At 45.1% G+C, this 17,999-nt stretch overlaps 1 protein-coding gene across 1 annotated transcript in view; it reads right to left on the reverse strand.

Moving 5' to 3' along the window:
- The window catches only part of dync2h1 (dynein cytoplasmic 2 heavy chain 1), a gene marked incomplete at its 5' end in the record, with an annotated part of 340,281 nt that overhangs the window by 253,510 nt on the left and 68,772 nt on the right, over positions 1–17,999 (reverse strand). The window contains 3 exons of the mRNA XM_084336726.1: positions 4,149–4,304; positions 13,861–14,072; positions 17,111–17,260. Of these exons, the coding sequence (XP_084192852.1) occupies positions 4,149–4,304; positions 13,861–14,072; positions 17,111–17,260 (518 nt within the window). The remainder of the gene's footprint in view (positions 1–4,148; positions 4,305–13,860; positions 14,073–17,110; positions 17,261–17,999) is intronic.

The following is a 17,999-nucleotide window of genomic DNA, read 5'->3' on the forward strand; positions in this document are numbered from 1 at the left end:
AAACATGTATGTTTTACTCCTGCAAAGACACACACACATTAATTCAACCTTTATTTCCATTGTTGGAGATTATTGAGGGTAGCCCCTCATTTTCAATAATGCAGAGAGTAGGCAAAAGAGTTTATCACATACTACATTACCCGTTTATCACATACTACTGTGGAATTTCCGTTCAAGGCCTTTTATACACACCTCCACCTCCCCCCTGTATCCTCCTTCCCTCCCCCCCCGTCTGGTCATCCCTCCCCAACCCCCTTTCCGCCAAAATAGACAAACCCACAGAATTAGGGGGGTGCTTGACCCATTCTCCAGAGAAAGTCAAGTCACCTACTGAATTCCTGAATCTAAATTGGATTTGATTATCCATGTTTTAACAATAAAATGTTATCAACCATGAAGATTCGACCACACGCATGATTAACCTCTCGGGTTCCACCGCACTCCTCTCAATAACCTCCACAATAATCTAAGTACAGTGCTCTATTCACAGCAGTCACTAATGTAGCTAGGGCTAGCTCTGAATTTATGATAAAACACAAGATAATTATATACGTATTATACTACAGTAATACATCTGCTAGAGTGTTATATAGCATCTCTAAGGGCTTAAGGATGGTAATAGCAGCATATCTATATATTATCACCATAATCCACAACAGTAATACAGTTTCAACTATTATTTTTCTACTAAACATGGGAAAGCAGGTTATATTTCTATAAAGAAAGCAAAGTTTTGTTTGTAGCCGCCTTTTAACCAGATTATGAACATGAACTTTAAAAGTGAATTCATCATCAATCCAGATGCCTAAATATTTATAATGTGGCACGTTTTCAATAGCTGTACTGAATAAAGTGCTAATCTGAAGTTTGCTAAATATAAAAGTATGAGATCAATAAGTGACTCTTGAGGAACATTAAAGGAAAATCGTTTTTTAGGCTTTGGTGCTAGCAATCTATGAGCTCGGTCGTTCATCACCGGGGAGGGAAGATTCTCAGCGCCCAGATTCTCAGAGATAAGCTCCTCCATGGATTTAGTGGAACTAGTTCCATCCACTCCTTCTGGGATGTCAATAAAACTCAAGTTATGCTGCCTGCTCCTGCTTTCAAGGTCAAAGCATTTATAATAATAATAATAATAATAATAATAATAATAATAATAATAATAATAATAATACATTCTATTTGGTGGCGCCTTTCACGACACCCAAGGTCACCTTAAAGGGGAACTATCTTATAAATGGCCTCTTTCAGTGTTTAGCATTGTTTCCTACCTATGTGGACTTATATTAATATGATCTATGTCTCTAATTCTCATATTGGCGCATTCTTCCAATTCTCCCCTCACAATATTCACCCTCACTGAACTGAGTCATCTGAAAATGTGATGATTTGTGATGTCAGAAAGACACCGCTGCATGATAATCATCATGTCCCGCAGCGGTTTACCATTGTGGTTGGAGCCCAGGCTCAAAACGGCTTAAGATCTTGAGGTAGAAAAATGCTGTTTTTGAAGACTTGATTAGAAAAACAAAACAATGAATTAAAAAAAATATATAATTACAGAGGTGTTCCATAAACTCACAAGAATTGTGTAAAAGTGCCCAAATAGTGAAAGAAATAGTAAAATAGTTCCCCTTTAAAGATCATAAAAACACAGCAAGGCAGTTAAATATCCCGTAGTCACTTCAACTCTTTTGTCATTATTTGTTTTGTACCTCAGTCTGCATTTTTACTTCATTATACTTTCATTGTACTTGATATGTACTTAGGTTGTACTTTACTTTGTATATTGTATATTTGTATTGTGTATTCCTCTTTTACTTTTTTTCTCATGTATGAAGCACATTCTCAGGGGCTCATACAGAACCAAGCATTTCACTGCCATGTATTTATACATGACAAATAAAAACAAAACTTGAAACTTCAGAACGTATTTCTCAAATTCAGTCATTCACATTTACACAGAGATGGTGAAGACCTCTTCATCAGGAGCAGTTAGGGGTTAAGTGTCTTGCTCAAACCAGAATCTAACCGGGAACCTTCTGATTACCAGACAACCACTCGACCTCCTGAGCCACTGTTGCAACACTGTTTGAGCATTATGGCCTCGATCTCTTGTCTCAGCAGTCAGCACCGTACAAAGGATGGAAAAGACCGCTTAATGGTGAGTTTGTGTTTTTCCCGGAGAGATTCCATTGTTATCAATCCATCCTTCTCCATCATGTTGCACTCTCCAGCTTAGTTGCCGTTTGCTGTTATTATTCCCTGCTTCTTTTCTTTCTGACCACCAGAGCACTGTAACCGGGCAGGTTATGTTGATGTTGAGTTTAAAAATATTTACCTCTAACTATATTATTTAGAATGTGTAAAATAAATGAAAGAAAACTGGAGCCGTCAACCACTACTCCACACGAGGGCAGAACCGGAAGTCCTAGCTGTCTTATTTATATGCTGAAAAGTCTGATCAACAAGGATCGATCAACAATGTCTACCCAACCTTTGACCCCAGGTCTACTTGACCACTTGACCCCAGGCCTACCTAAAGGAGACCCAACCTTTGACCACTGACCCCAGGCCTACCTGACCACAGGTCTACTTGACCACTGACCCCAGGCCTACCTGACCACAGGTCTACTTGACCACTGACCCCAGGCCTACCTAAAGGAGACCCAACCTTTGACCACTGACCCCAGGCCTACCTGACCACAGGTCTACTTGACCACTGACCCCAGGCCTACCTGACCACAGGTCTACTTGACCACTGACCCCAGACCTACCTGACCACAGGTCTACTTGACCACTGACCCCAGGCCTACCTGACCACAGGTCTACTTGACCACTGACCCCAGGCCTACCTAAAGGAGACCCAACCTTTGACCACTGACCCCAGGCCTACCTGACCACAGGTCTACTTGACCACTGACCCCAGGTCTACTTGACCACTGACCCCAGGTCTACCTGACCCCTGACCCCAGGTCTACTTGACCACTGACCCCAGGTCTACTTGACCACTGACCCCAGGTCTACTTGACCACTGACCCCAGGTCTACTTGACCACTGACCCCAGGTCTACTTGACCACTGACCCCAGGTCTACTTGACCACTTGACCCCAGGTCTACTTGACCACTGACCGCAGGTCTACTTGACCACTGACCACAGGTCTACTTGACCACTGACCCCAGGCCTACTTGACCACTGACCCCAGGTCTACTTGACCACTGACCCCAGGTCTACTTGACCACTGACCCCAGGTCTACTTGACCACTGACCCCAGGTCTACTTGACCCCTGACCACAGGTCTACTTGACCACTGACCCCAGGTCTACTTGACCACTGACCCCAGGCCTACTTGACCACTGACCACAGGTCTACCTGACCACTGACCCCAGGTCTACTTGACCACTGACCACAGGTCTACTTGACCCCAGGCCTACTTGACCCCTGACCCCAGGTCTACTTGACCACTGACCCCAGGTCTACTTGACCCCTGACCCCAGGTCTACTTGACCACTGACCCCAGGTCTACTTGACCACTGACCCCAGGTCTACTTGACCCCTGACCCCAGGTCTACCTGACCACTGACCACAGGTCTACTTGACCCCAGGCCTACTTGACCACTGACCACAGGTCTACTTGACCCCAGGTCTACTTGACCACTGACCACAGGTCTACTTGACCCCAGGCCTACTTGACCACTGACCCCAGGTCTACTTGACCACTGACCACAGGTCTACTTGACCCCAGGTCTACTTGACCACTGACCCCAGGTCTACTTGACCACTGACCCCAGGTCTACTTGACCACTGACCCCAGGTCTACTTGACCACAGGTCTACTTGACCCCAGGTCTACTTGACCACTGACCCCAGGTCTACTTGACCACTGACCCCAGGTCTACTTGACCCCTGACCCCAGGTCTACCTGACCACTTGACCCCAGGTCTACCTGACCACTGACCCCAGGTCTACTTGACCACTGACCCCAGGTCTACTTGACCACAGGTCTACTTGACCACTGACCCCAGGCCTACCTGACCACTTGACCCCAGGTCTACCTGACCCCTGACCCCAGGCCTACTTGACCCCTGACCCCAGGCCTACCTGACCACTTGACCCCAGGTCTACCTGACCCCTGACCCCAGGCCTACCTGAAGGAGATCCAGTCCCGTTGAGCCTGGTCCTGGAGGCCCTGCTGCCACGCCTCGTACAGACCCCACATCACACTGACCTCCTCCAGGTCTCTGCTGCTCTGCTCAGCCTGGGAGAAGTCTGGAGCCTCCAGATCAAACTGAACACACTCCTCCCTGGGAGAGGAGAGAGGGGGATAGAGAGGAGGAGGGAAGGAGAGAAGATAGAGGGATAGAGAGGAGGAGGGGAGGAGAGAAGATAGAGGGATAGAGAAGGAAGGAATGAGAGAAGATAGAGAGGAGGAAGGAATGAGAGAAGATAGAGAGGAGGAAGGAAGGAGCAAAGATAGAGGGATAGAGAAGGGGGAAGGAGAGAAGATAGAGGAAGTAGGAAGGAGAGAAGAATAGAGGGATAGAGAAGGAGGGAAGGAGAGAAGATAGAAGGATAGAGATGAATGATTAATGTAGTATTATGGTAGTATTAGCTAGTGTGTAGTATTAATGTAGTATCAGTTAATGTAGTATTAGTGTAGTATTAGTTAGCTGAACTTACAGTATTAGTTAGTGTTGTATTAACCTCTTAAGCCCTAGCCATATTTTCAGAAAATGCACGTAAAAGTACTAGGGGTGGGACGATACATCGATCCAGATCGATATATCGATCTATTATCGATTATCAAATAGGATCGATGCAACGTAAAAAGATCGATTCATATTGCGATACTCTTATTTTGAAAATCCCCTCGTGAGCATATCCGCCCGGCTGCAACAACAACAGTAGCTCAGCGTGTGTAGACGTTAGACAGGATTACTTCAGAGTCCGCCTATTTTGCCCGAAATATGTGCCTGTTGTTTTTTTCCCCACAAGGGGTCAAATGCATCTAACGTGCTTTCCATCCTCGCCATTCCTTTATGCCCACGTCGCGTTAAATACCGAAATTAACGTTGCGTTAGCGTGAGCTAACTAAGCTAAGCTGATAGAGAGAGAACAGCAGAGGTCCACTAGGGACTGGGAAGGAGGGGGGGTTACTGCATTCTCAAGATAGCCCCACTAACAGGATCTGGCCGGTACTGCACCTTCTGACTCCCAATATGCCTTTTCCAGCCAAAGGATTGTGATAGGATATTAATATCGGGAAAAAATTCAAAACGAACCAGAAACAGTGAACAGGAGGTCTATTTGTATTAAAAACAATAGATTGTTTTTCATTTAAATGTCTGGAAGAGATTAAAAATAAAAATGTCAAATGATATTTCCATTGCCTTTTTTTTTGTTGATTTAAATGTTACCGATTGTGTTAAATGGGCATATAATATCGTCTCATATCGGTCGCAGGCACCTAAATCGAATCGTATCGTATCGTGGCAGACTTTGTGATATCGGAAAATATAGTATCGTTGTCCAAAGGGACAACAGCAGAGAGGGTAGGATCTTTTAACTGAATACTGTGTACATCATTTTGAAGTGTGTGACTAAATTGTGTTGTGGAAATTGTTTGTAATTAGTTTCACCCAGCTGACAGAAACTGGAGGTGTGGCCTTTGTGCATGTAGTTAAGTGGGCACTTGTGACAGTTTTTCTGCTTAAATACCAGCTTTTTCTCTGTTAGATTCATTCTGAGGACAACAGCAGAGAGGGTAGGCTCTTTTAACTGAATACTGTGTACATCATTTTGAAGTGTGTGACTAAATTGTGTTGTGGAAATTGTTTGTAATTAGTTTCACCCAGCTGACAGAAACTGGAGGTGTGGCCTTTGTGCATGTAGTTAAGTGGGCACTTGTGACAGTTTTTCTGCTTAAATACCAGCTTTTTCTCTGTTGGATTCATTCTGAGGACAACAGCAGAGAGGGTAGGATCTTTTAACTGAATACTGTGTACATCATTTTGAAGTGTGTGACTAAATTGTGTTGTGGAAATTGTTTGTAATTAGTTTCACCCAGCTGACAGAAACTGGAGGTGTGGCCTTTTGCTGCAGGTGTCACTCATCAGTAATTAGTGATAGTGATTTAAAGACTTGCTGGCATAGCGTCAGCGAAGCGTCGAGAAACGAAGAGGGACAAAGAGGAGGAGTTTTCCTGGAGTTCACCGCAGAGGGATCCACCGATCCACCCAGTGCTAAGTACACCATAATCCCATATTCCCGTCCCACTCTGCTATTTCCCTACTATCTCGCTTCCTCCCTAGCCCCTTCAACCTCCTCCTACCACTCTTGACACCACAATGTGCCTCATACCTATATCCACAATCTGCTCCTCAAGAACAGAATCAACCCATCCACGCCAGTTTGCTAGCAACCCGGCTAATCTCTCCTACCCTCCTACAGCCACTAATACACCTGTCACAGTACAGGGAGGCTTATGGAATTGTCAATCAGCAGTCAAGAAAGCTGACTTCATTACTGCCTACGCCCATAGTCTAAATCTGCAGCTCCTGGCTCTAACTGAGACCTGGATAACCCCCAATAACTCGTCAACACCTGCAGCATTATCTACAAACTATAACTTCACTCACACACCTCGACCCTCCAGACGGGGTGGAGGCACTGGCCTCATGACATCTCCTTCATGGGCTACAAACCTAACGCAACTCCCAGAACTGTCACTCTCCTCCCTCGAATATCATGCAGTATCTGTCTCTAATCCTTTCAATCTCACCATTGTTACACTCTATCGCCCTCCAGGTCCCCTCGATCACTTCACAGATGAGCTGGACATGCTTCTAAGCTCCTTACCGGAAGATGGTACCCCGCTCCTTCTATTGGGCGACTTCAACCTGCCTGACTCATCTCAGTCGGTCCCAGTGGTCTCCCTCCTACAACAATTTGACCTGACTCCCACTGCCATGCCTCCCACCCACAAAGCAGGCAACTCCTTGGATCTCATATTTTCCCGTAACTCCAGCATCATTAACACCACGGTAACTCCCCTACATGTATCTGACCATTCCTTCATATCCTTCTCACTAACTCTCATGCTTAACCGAAAAGTCTTCACCCCAACTCAAACCGTCTCACTCAGATGCAACCTGCCCTCCCTATCCCCCTCCACCCTCTCCTCTGACATAATATCCGCTCTACCTTTGAGTGACACCTTCTCTGCTCTCCCCACAGAGATGGCAACCTCCACCCTCCTCTCAGCCCTTGCAACCTCCTTCGACAAGCTCTGTCCCCTCGTTGAGAAACCTGCCCGCCGTTCCCCACCCAGTCCATGGCTGACGGATGCAGTGAGAGAACAAAGACAGGTCCTGAGAGCGGCTGAGAGGAAGTATAGAAAGTCACGCCTCACTGCTGACATCGACACATATCACAACCTCTTGTTAACATTCTCCAAAACCATTACTAATGCCAAAGCTTCTTTCTTTCACCATAGGATCGAGGCCTCTGCCAAGAATCTTCGCAAACTGCATGCTACCATGTCCTCCCTCCTCACTCCCCCCCCCACCTCCTCCTCCCTCATCTTTTTCTGCCGAAGACTTTGCGATCTTCTTTGAGGAAAAAGTGGAGAACATCCGCAGCTCCTTCTCCCAACCCCCACCCATTCCAAACGCTGAATCGAGAACCTCATCCTTCACTCTGTCATCTTTCTCTCCCATTACAGAAGCCGAGACCCTGACACTGGTAACGTCGAACCGTCCGACTACATGCCAGCTGGACCAGCTACCCTCCCCACTCCTCCAGACCATAGCACCGGACATCCTCCCATTCCTAACTGCAACCATCAACTCCTCACTCAACTCGGGGGTGGTCCCCACCTCCCTAAAACAAGCCAGAGTCACGCCCCTCATAAAAAAACCAACCCTGAACCCCACCGTCATAGCCAACTATCGCCCTGTCTCTCTTCTCTCCTTCCTTTCTAAAACACTTGAACGTGCTGTATCCAACCAACTTACTGCTTATCTCTTACAGAATGACCTCCTAGACCCCAATCAGTCTGGCTTCCGGACTGGCCACTCCACAGAAACGGCCCTCATTGCGGTCACAGAGGCACTTCACTTAGCAAAAGCGAAAGGCCTCTCCTCTGTCCTGATTCTCCTAGATCTATCTGCAGCCTTCGACACAGTCAACCATCAGATCCTCCTCGCGGCCCTCGCAGGAATGGGAGTGGCTGGATCTGCGCTGACATGGCTGACATCATACCTCAATGACCGCTCCTACCAAGTGTCATGGAAAGGGACTCTGTCGGCCACCCGCCCCCTCCGGACGGGTGTCCCCCAGGGCTCGGTCCTAGGACCCCTTCTCTTCTCCCTCTACACTAAATCACTGGGTAACATTATCACATCTCATGGCTTCTCATATCATTGTTATGCCGATGATACTCAACTCTTCCTCTCCTTCCCTCCCTCAGATATCCACGTCTCTGAGCGGATCTCGGCCTGTCTGTCCGACATCTCCGCCTGGATGACGACCAACCACCTCAAACTGAACCTAAGCAAAACAGAATTGCTCCACCTGCCGGCCAAATCCTCCCCCCTGACCGACCTCTCCATCACAGTCGAGAATGCAGCTGTGACCGCGTCGCCGACCGCCAAGAACCTTGGTGTTGTCCTCGACGACCAGTTGAACTTCTCTGCTCACATCGCAGCGACAACCAGAACCTGCAGATTCCTCCTGAGCAACGTCAGAAGGATACGCCCCTTCCTGACAAAAGAAGCCACCCAACTCCTCGTCCAATCAACAGTCATCTCCCGCCTCGACTACTGCAACGCACTGCTAGCTGGCCTCCCGGCCACTGCCACCAAGCCTCTTCAACTCATTCAAAATGCAGCGGCCCGCCTGATCTCAAACCTACCGAAGTCAGCCCATGTCACCCCACTTCTTAGGGACCTGCACTGGCTCCCCATTGCTGCACGTATCCGCTTCAAGGCCCTCGACCTAGCATACCGTGCGGCAAAGGGAACCGCTCCCGCCTACCTCCGGTCAATGGTCTCTAACTACACACCCTCAAGACCCCTACGCTCTGCGTCTTCTGGCCGCCTCAGATCTACTCCTATCCAAGCTCCCGGAGGGTCATCAAAGAGAAGCCGCCTATTCTCAGTCCTTGCCCCACAATGGTGGAATGAACTACCCATCCCAGTTAGGACAGCCGAATCCCGTCCAATCTTTCGCCGTCGACTAAAGACTCACTTCTTCAACCATTATCTGAAATGATAAAAAAAAAAAAAAAAAAATCTAACCCCGACTAACCTTAATGTCATGCACTTGTCCTAATAAACTAACCTACACTGTAACACGCAACACTTTGATGAACATTGTTACTCAGCTGATAGAGTTATACCCTTCTTGCTGTCTTGTCGCACAGAACTTGTAAGTCGCTTTGGATAAAAGCGTCAGCTAAATGACTAAATGTAAAATGTAAATGTAAATGTAATGTAAAGAATCGATATCGTATCGTATCGTGATGAAACTGGTGATTCCCACCCCTAAAAAGTACAAAGAAACAGACTAAGAAATGACGTAAACACCATGATCAAAACCGCAAAAAAAATTCATCAATGACAAAACTGAGGAAAACAAAAACAAACCAACTCAACAACCAACTAGGCTGCAGCAAAAAACTAAAAAAAACAGATTTACAAACATAAACATAAAGACAGAAAACACTCATCACAGACAAACTGGATGTGGCCAAATACCTAAACATATTCTTTACAAACATAGCCACAACACTGGTTAATAAACTACCCTCCCACTCAGGGCATTATGGGGTAGTATACATATAGTAGCATACTACAATAACCTAGGGGTCCGCAAAGACGACTTCAAACTGGAAATGGTAACAACAGATGAGGTACTCAAAAAACTGAGCGCCCTCCAACCTAACAAGGCCACTGGCCATGACAACATCCCCTCCAAATTCCTCCGAGACTCAGCAGCCGCCATCACCCCAGTCATCACACACATAATAGACCTTTCCATAAAACAGGGACACGTCCCCAAGGACTTCAAAATTGCGAGTGACCCCCCTGCACAAAAAGGGCAGCAAATTAGACCCATGCAACTACCGCCCTGTTTCTATTCTTACCTCCATCTCGAAAGTCATGGAAAAAATTGTCTACGAACAGGTCGAAAAGTACCTAGCGAAAAAAGAATCTAATCTATGAATTCCAATCTGGCTTCAAAACATCCCACTCCACTGACACATGCCTTCTCTATTTGAACGACCACATCAAACAAGAGGTGGACGAGGGCAAATACTGCGGCATGGTCATGCTGGACCTACAAAAGGCCTTCGACACTATCAATCACACCATTCTGATTGACAAGCTAAAAGCAATTGGTTTTGATAGTATCAGTGAGCTGGATGCAATCCTACCTGGAGGGGAGAGAATAATAATAATAATAATGGATTGGATTTATATAGCGCTCTTCATGACACCCCAGTGACCCCAGAGCGCTTACAGAGTCCATTATTCGTTCATACACAGTCATACCGGTCGGTGGTGGTAAGCTACAATTGCAGCCAGAGCTGCCCTGAGGCAGACTCACGGAAGCGTGGCAAATAATCATCGCCTACGGCCCCTCCGACCACCACCAACATTCATTCACATGCATACGAGGCAAGTAGGTTAAGTGTCTTGCCCAAGGACACAACGGCAGTGGGATGGACATGGGCTTGAGCGGGATTCGAACCACCAAACCTTCGATCATTGGACGACCCGCTCTACCCCTGAGCCACGCCGCCCCAGAGAACAGATGGTGGAGGTAAACGGTACTCTACCCCCCCCCCCCCCCCCCCCCCCTCACAGTGAGCTGTGGTGTTCCACAAGGAAGCATACTAGGACCGCTACTGTTCCTAATTTATGCAAATGACATGTCGTCAGCTTGCGACTGCAACTTGTTCTTGTTTGCGGATGACTCAGCCCTGCTGGTCTCTGACAAGAACAAGTTACAGGTTGAAAAAACCCTCAGCTCAGAACTCGGCAGAATCTGCACCTGGCTCGCTGACAACAAACTATTATTACACCTGGGTAAAACAGAGTCCATTCTCTTCGGATCAAATAACAAACTCAGCAAGACTGACGGCTTCTCAGTTACAGTGGGTGACAATGTTGTCACAAGGAAAGATGAAATGACATACCTGGGTTCCATCCTAGAGGCAAATCTTTCCTGTGACAAAATGGCATCCAATGTAATCAAAAAAGTCAACCAACGAACTAGATTCTTGTACCGGATCTCCTCTCTGGTAAACAAGAATACCCTGAAGACTCTGGCAGGAGCACTCATTCAAGGGTACTACGACTATGCTTGCACCTCATGGTACCAAAGCACCTCAAAGGCGCTAAAAACAAGATTACAAACATCACAAAACAAACTGGTCAGACTACTACTTGACCGTACTCCTAGAACCCACCTCACCCCTGCCCACTTTGACTACCTAGGATGGCTTAGAGTAGACGACAGAGTACAGCAACTTGCAATGGGCCTGGTCTACAAGATACACTACACCACACAGGTACCCATGTACATGTCGAAATACTTCCCAAAGGTCAGTGAAAACCACGCCCACAACACCAGAGGGAGTTCCACAAATCATGTGCAACCCAGATTCGGCACAAACAAGGGACTAAACACATTTCGCAATTATGCCACAACAATGTGGAACGCCCTACCCACAGCCGTAAAAATATGTGAATCCCTACCCACATTCAAAACCGCTCTTAAAGAGCACCTACGCGAGGCTGCAATTCGAAACTGGCCATCGTAAATGTCCAAACCCCCCCCCCCCCACCCCTCCTAATGTACAGTCTCCTCCCCATCATATGTATATATTCTCTGTTAGGATCTATGGGTAACAGTACTGTATATTTGCATATCGTATATGTCACAAATGTAACAGTACTATATACCTGTATGTCATGTATGTCCCTATGCCATAAATGTCATGATGTCATGTATGTTGTGTATGTCATAAATGTCTCTATGAATTGAAAATGGGGGACCCTGATGTAAACAAGACAAACATCTTTCTCTGGTCTGCATCCCCTTAACAATTGTGTGTATTGAGCCGTACTGTATTGTTCCCATTCTGCAATCTGTTAATAAAGTTTTCATTCATTCATTCATTCACACCCAAGTAAATGGAAGATTGCTCTACTTCAGGTCCATTTGCATGTTCTTGGTATCTAGGGACATCTATGGACCTCAGGGAATGTATTCCCAGTGTCAGAAATATTGTTTCTGTTCATATGCTTGAGTAAATTCTAATGAACCAAAGGAGAATATAAATTATTATTATTTCTTCCACGGTACGTACCTCGGTTTTGAAGTCAAGGTTCGGTACGGTTTTCGGTACAGTGGGGGAAAGTTTGGCTTTCCATGTTCCACTCAGGGGTGATATAGTGTGCAGTAACTAATTGTACTTGTAGGGCTGTCAACGAATATTCTATATTGAAATTAATAATCGGCTTATAAATGATTTTTTAAATAATAATAATTATATTAGATTTAGTGCTGTCAGGCGATTAAAAAAATTTCTCTAATTAATTACAGGATTTGTAATTAATTAATCGAATTAATCACATTTTAATCGCATAACCATTTTATGCCTGATATTCTATAATCATATTTCAAATTGCATGTGTCTGGATGGCAGAATTCAGTACTGTATCTACAAAACCTTCTGTTTAATCATCTTCCATTTATTCATTTGCTTCGATTTTTTCAGGTCTGGTCAATTTTAGCATGGTGTTATTCACAGTCAAAGATAAAAAATATTTTTTAAATATAATTGATATTCTCCTTTGGTTCATTACAATTTACTCAAGCCTAGTAACAGACACAGTATTTCTGACACTGGGAATACATTCCCTGAGATCCATAGATGTCCCTAGAATCAGATACCAAGAACATGCAAATGGACCATATTAAAAAAAAGTCTGTAAATGTGTATTTTACGTTCTTATGGAATGAATGAGATAAAAAAAAAAGAGTATATAAAAAAAAAAAAATCATAACGCAATCATTTGCTGTGTAATTAATTAATCTAATTAACGCGATAAACTGACAGCCCTAATTCGATTGTGAAAAAAACAGCACCCGGTGGGCGGTCGTTAGTGGTTAACATACCGTTGTATTCGTTCGGTACACTACACAGCCGTTCAGTACGGTGCGGTACACACTGAAACAGTTCGGTTCGGTACGGATACGTGTACCTTTACACCCCTAGTAGATACAGTACTGAATGTTGCCATCCGGACACATGCAATTTGAAATATAAATATAGAATATCAGGCCTATAAATGACCTTATTATGGGCAAGTCATACATCTATGGTTCGGGCCAAATCTCCTCTTTCCAATGGGAGAGTTAAACCTGGACTTAGTACCACCAGGCGCCCGTTACAGGGCAGCAAAACCGTGAATGAAATCTACTGTAAGCACAGTTACTTTTGTATAATGTCAAAAGCTCCGCGATTTTTCACCGGATTGCAACAGTTTCTTTTTCTAGACGTTCACAGAAAGGTAAAGAAACAATATACGTTGTATTTTAGCAATTTGGCAATAGCGTCGAGGTTTGTTCGACCCATGAGATATAAACACAAAAATCACGTCAGCTAGATTACATGAACAATTTTACTTCCATTGTTGGTGGATGGTGTGAGCTGGGTAGTGTAGTTTTATGAAATTTCGACGTCCATCGAAAGCTCTGGGTCTCCTCTTTCTTAGGACTACAACGATTTCATGAGTGCTTCTTCTCACGTCTAAATTGTTAATTAATGTAGTTAGCTGAACCTACAGCAGTTTGGAACGTCGTGCTTCCAGATCTTGGAATTCCAGCTGTTTGTCTTTGAGTGTTTGAAGGAAAACCAACAGCTCTTCCTCCTTCTCCTCCTCTTCCTCTAACAGCTCCTCTCCTGCCTTCAGCTGCTCCCAACGAGCCCTGAACCTCTGGAGATCTGCCTCGTACGCCTGGATACGACCCGACACATTACTACGCATGACTTCCACCTGGAGAGAGGGAGAGAGATGGAGAGACAGAGAGAAGGAGAGAGACGGACAGAGAGATAGATGCAGAGAGAGAGAGAGAGAGAGAGAGAGAGAGAGAGAGAGAGAGAGAGAGACGAAGACATGGAGAGAAAGACAGAGACAGATAGACACAAAAAAGAAAGAAAGAAAGAAAGAAGTATTGTTCTTCTATTCTCAATACAAGAAGCCATACGTTCCCACTGAATGATAACATTGTTAACCTCTTAACAGGCACCCAGAAAAGTGGCGATTATTTTACTTGAACTTGAGGACACTTTATACTTATAGCACATGCATGAGCCTGGTCTCTTTTGAAAGATAACATTCTGAAGTTACTAATGCAAAAAAGGAAAATCACTTTTAGTGCTAATGAAATAGAGTAACAGAGGTCTGAACTTCAGTTGAACTTGAACTTGTGTACAAAATAATTTCTGTAGTGGTTGCAATATCAAAACAATGCGGATCCATAGCCTGAAGTCTTTAAAAAAAATAAAGAATTTTTACTTTCTCCTTTCCCCCTTTCTTTTTTCATCTTTCTCCCATCCCAATGTTAGTCGTTATGCCAATTCCCAATCCCCTACCTGGTCGTTGCGTGCTCTGCCCCCTGCCATAGGTCTGGGAGGGCGGAGACTATCACATGCTTCCTCCGACACATGTGTAGCCAATCCCCACTTCTTTTCACCTGGCAGCACAGACTCTCACTGGGGGAGTGTAACGTGTGGAAGGATGACACTACCTCTCCCAGGACCCGACCTTGCTGTGCAGGCGCCCCGACCGATCTGTAGGAGTCGCTGTTTTTACAACGACCAGGACCCACCCTCGCCGGCTTCCCACCCGCTAACACTGCCAATTGTGTTAGTATGGACGGTCGGTGGTAGACAGACACTTAGTCCGCTGCGCTACCCGGCCGCCCCATAGCCTGAAGTTTTTTTTTTTTTTTTAACTTTTTTTTTTATCGTTTATCGCTTTTCTGGTCAAGCATGACCGACAGATACAGGGTGAAACGGGATATAGAGCAGGGGAAGACACTCTGGCAAATGACGGCGGGTCCGGGAATCGAACTCGGAGTCCACCAGATCCGTGACGCAGCACGGTTTTCCCCGACGCAGAAATAGCGCAGAGATATGCGGTGAGCTACTGGAGCTCCCCCATAGCCTGAAGTCTTATCTAGTACAGGTCCAAATTTTATAAAAATCCATTCAGAAATGGGTCTTTGAGAAAGATCCGGGTAAATCGTGCGAAGAAATAAAAAAAACTGCAGACACAGAGGACAGCAGACCTATACTGAACTAGACACAGAGGAGAGCAGACCTCTAATGAACTACAGACACCGAGGAGAGCAGACCTCTAATGAACTACAGACACAGAGGAGAGCAGACCTCTAATGAACTACAGACACAGAGGAGAGCAGACCTCTAATGAACTACAGACACAGAGGAGAGCAGACCTCTAATGAACTAGACACAGAGGAGAGCAGACCTCTAATGAACTACAGACACAGAGGAGAGCAGACCTCTAGTGAACTACAGACACAGAGGAGAGCAGACCTCTAGTGAACTACAGACACAGAGGAGAGCAGACCTATACTGAACTACAGACACAGAGAGCAGACCTATACTGAACTAGACACAGAGGAGAGCAGACCTCTAATGAACTACAGACACAGAGAGCAGACCTATACTGAACTAGACACAGAGGAGAGCAGACCTCTAATGAACTACAGACACAGAGGAGAGCAGACCTATACTGAACTAGACACAGAGGAGAGCAGACCTCTAATGAACTACAGACACAGAGGAGAGCAGACCTCTAGTGAACTAGACACAGAGGAGAGCAGACCTCTACTGAACTACAGACACAGAGGAGAGCAGACCTCTAATGAACTACAGACACAGAGGAGAGCAGACCTCTAATGAACTACAGACACAGAGGAGAGCAGACCTCTAGTGAACTAGACACAGAGGAGAGCAGACCTCTAATGAACTACAGACACAGAGGAGAGCAGACCTCTAATGAACTACAGACACAGAGGACAGCAGACCTCTAATGAACTACAGACACAGAGGAGAGCAGACCTCTAATGAACTACAGACACAGAGGAGAGCAGACCTCTAATGAACTACAGACACAGAGGAGAGCAGACCTCTAATGAACTACAGACACAGAGGACAGCAGACCTCTAATGAACTACAGACACAGAGGACAGCAGACCTCTAATGAACTACAGACACAGAGGAGAGCAGACCTCTAATGAACTACAGACACAGAGGAGAGCAGACCTCTAATGAACTACAGACACAGAGGAGAGCAGACCTCTAATGAACTACAGACACAGAGGAGAGCAGACCTCTAATGAACTACAGACACAGAGGAGAGCAGACCTCTAGTGAACTACAGACACAGAGGAGAGCAGACCTCTACTGAACTACAGACACAGAGGAGAGCAGACCTCTACTGAACTACAGACATAATTTCTTCAACTTCAATTAAACGATCCAGCTGTCATCGGAACTCTGTGTGTAACGATCCAGCTGACATCAGAACTCTGTGTCTAACGATCCAACTGACATCAGAACTCAGTTCCTAAACGATCCAGCTGACATCAGAACTCTGTTCCTAAACAATTCAGCTGACATCAGAACTCTGTTCCTAAACAATCCAGCTGACATCAGAACTCTGTGCCTCAACCAGACCCACTGCCTCCGCCTGCCGGGGTCCCTCCCAGGCCACGAGCAACAAAGGGTAGTCTTATTCTATGCTGCATCATTGACAATTGGTGTTCTGATTAGATGTGGCTGAGTCGTAGCATACCTCAGTTAATATCTTGTGAATAGCCCAATTTCCTAGCCGTTGTGCCACAGTAAGTCACTACTGTTATATGACATTGCTAGCTAAAGCATTGCTGCTAGATGATATCACGGTTTGTACTGTACAAACAAACGTGTGTGTGTGTGTGTGTGTGTGTGTGTGTGTGTGTGTGTGTGTGTGTGTGTGTGTGTGTGTGTGTCAGGGTATTCTACCTGTTCTTTGATGGTCAGCTGGTGTGTCTCCAGCAGAAGGTCCAGGTTGTCCCAGCGTGCTCTGAGAGGCGACAGGGTCTCCAGCCCTCCTCCTGACACGGCCCGCAGCAGACGGTTCTTCTCCTCCGCAAGATGGAACTGAGGCACAATCTACACACAACACACATAACTTATAGTTCTGGATTGGTTATTATAATATGTCCTGGATAGGTTTGGTTATAATATGTCATGGGTAAGTTATAATATGTCATGGATAGGTTATAATATGTCATGGATAGCTTATAATATGCCATGGATAGGTTATAATAATATGTCATGGATAGGTTATAATATGCCATGGATAGGTTATAATAATATGTCATGGATAGCTTATAATATGTCATGGATACCTTATAATATGTCATGGATAGGTTTGGTTATAATTAGTGCCGTCAGGCGATTAAAAAAATTAATCTAATTAATTACAGGATTTGTAATTAATTCATCGAATTAATTGCATTTTAATCGCATAACCATTTTATGCCTGATATTCTATATTCTATAATCATATTTCAAATTGCATGTGTCCGGATGGCAGAATTCAGTACTGTATCTACAAAACCTTCTGTTTAATCATCTTCCATCTATTAATTTGCTTAGATTTGTCAGGTCTAGTCAATTTGAGCATGGTGTTATTCACAGTCAAAGATAAAAAAAAAAGTATTGATATTCTCATTACTGGTTCATTATTGGTTCATTACAATTTACTCAAAATAAAATTTTCATTCAATCAATCACCGCGCAGATTGATTGATTGAATGAAAATGTTATTAACAGATTGCAGAATGGGTACAATACAGTACGGCTCAATACACACAATTGTTAAGGGGATGCAGACCAGAGAAAGACT

Source organism: Notolepis coatsorum (genome assembly GCF_963971535.1).
Source record: "Notolepis coatsorum genome assembly, chromosome: 1".
NCBI classification, from domain to species: Eukaryota; Metazoa; Chordata; class Actinopteri; order Aulopiformes; family Paralepididae; genus Notolepis; species Notolepis coatsorum.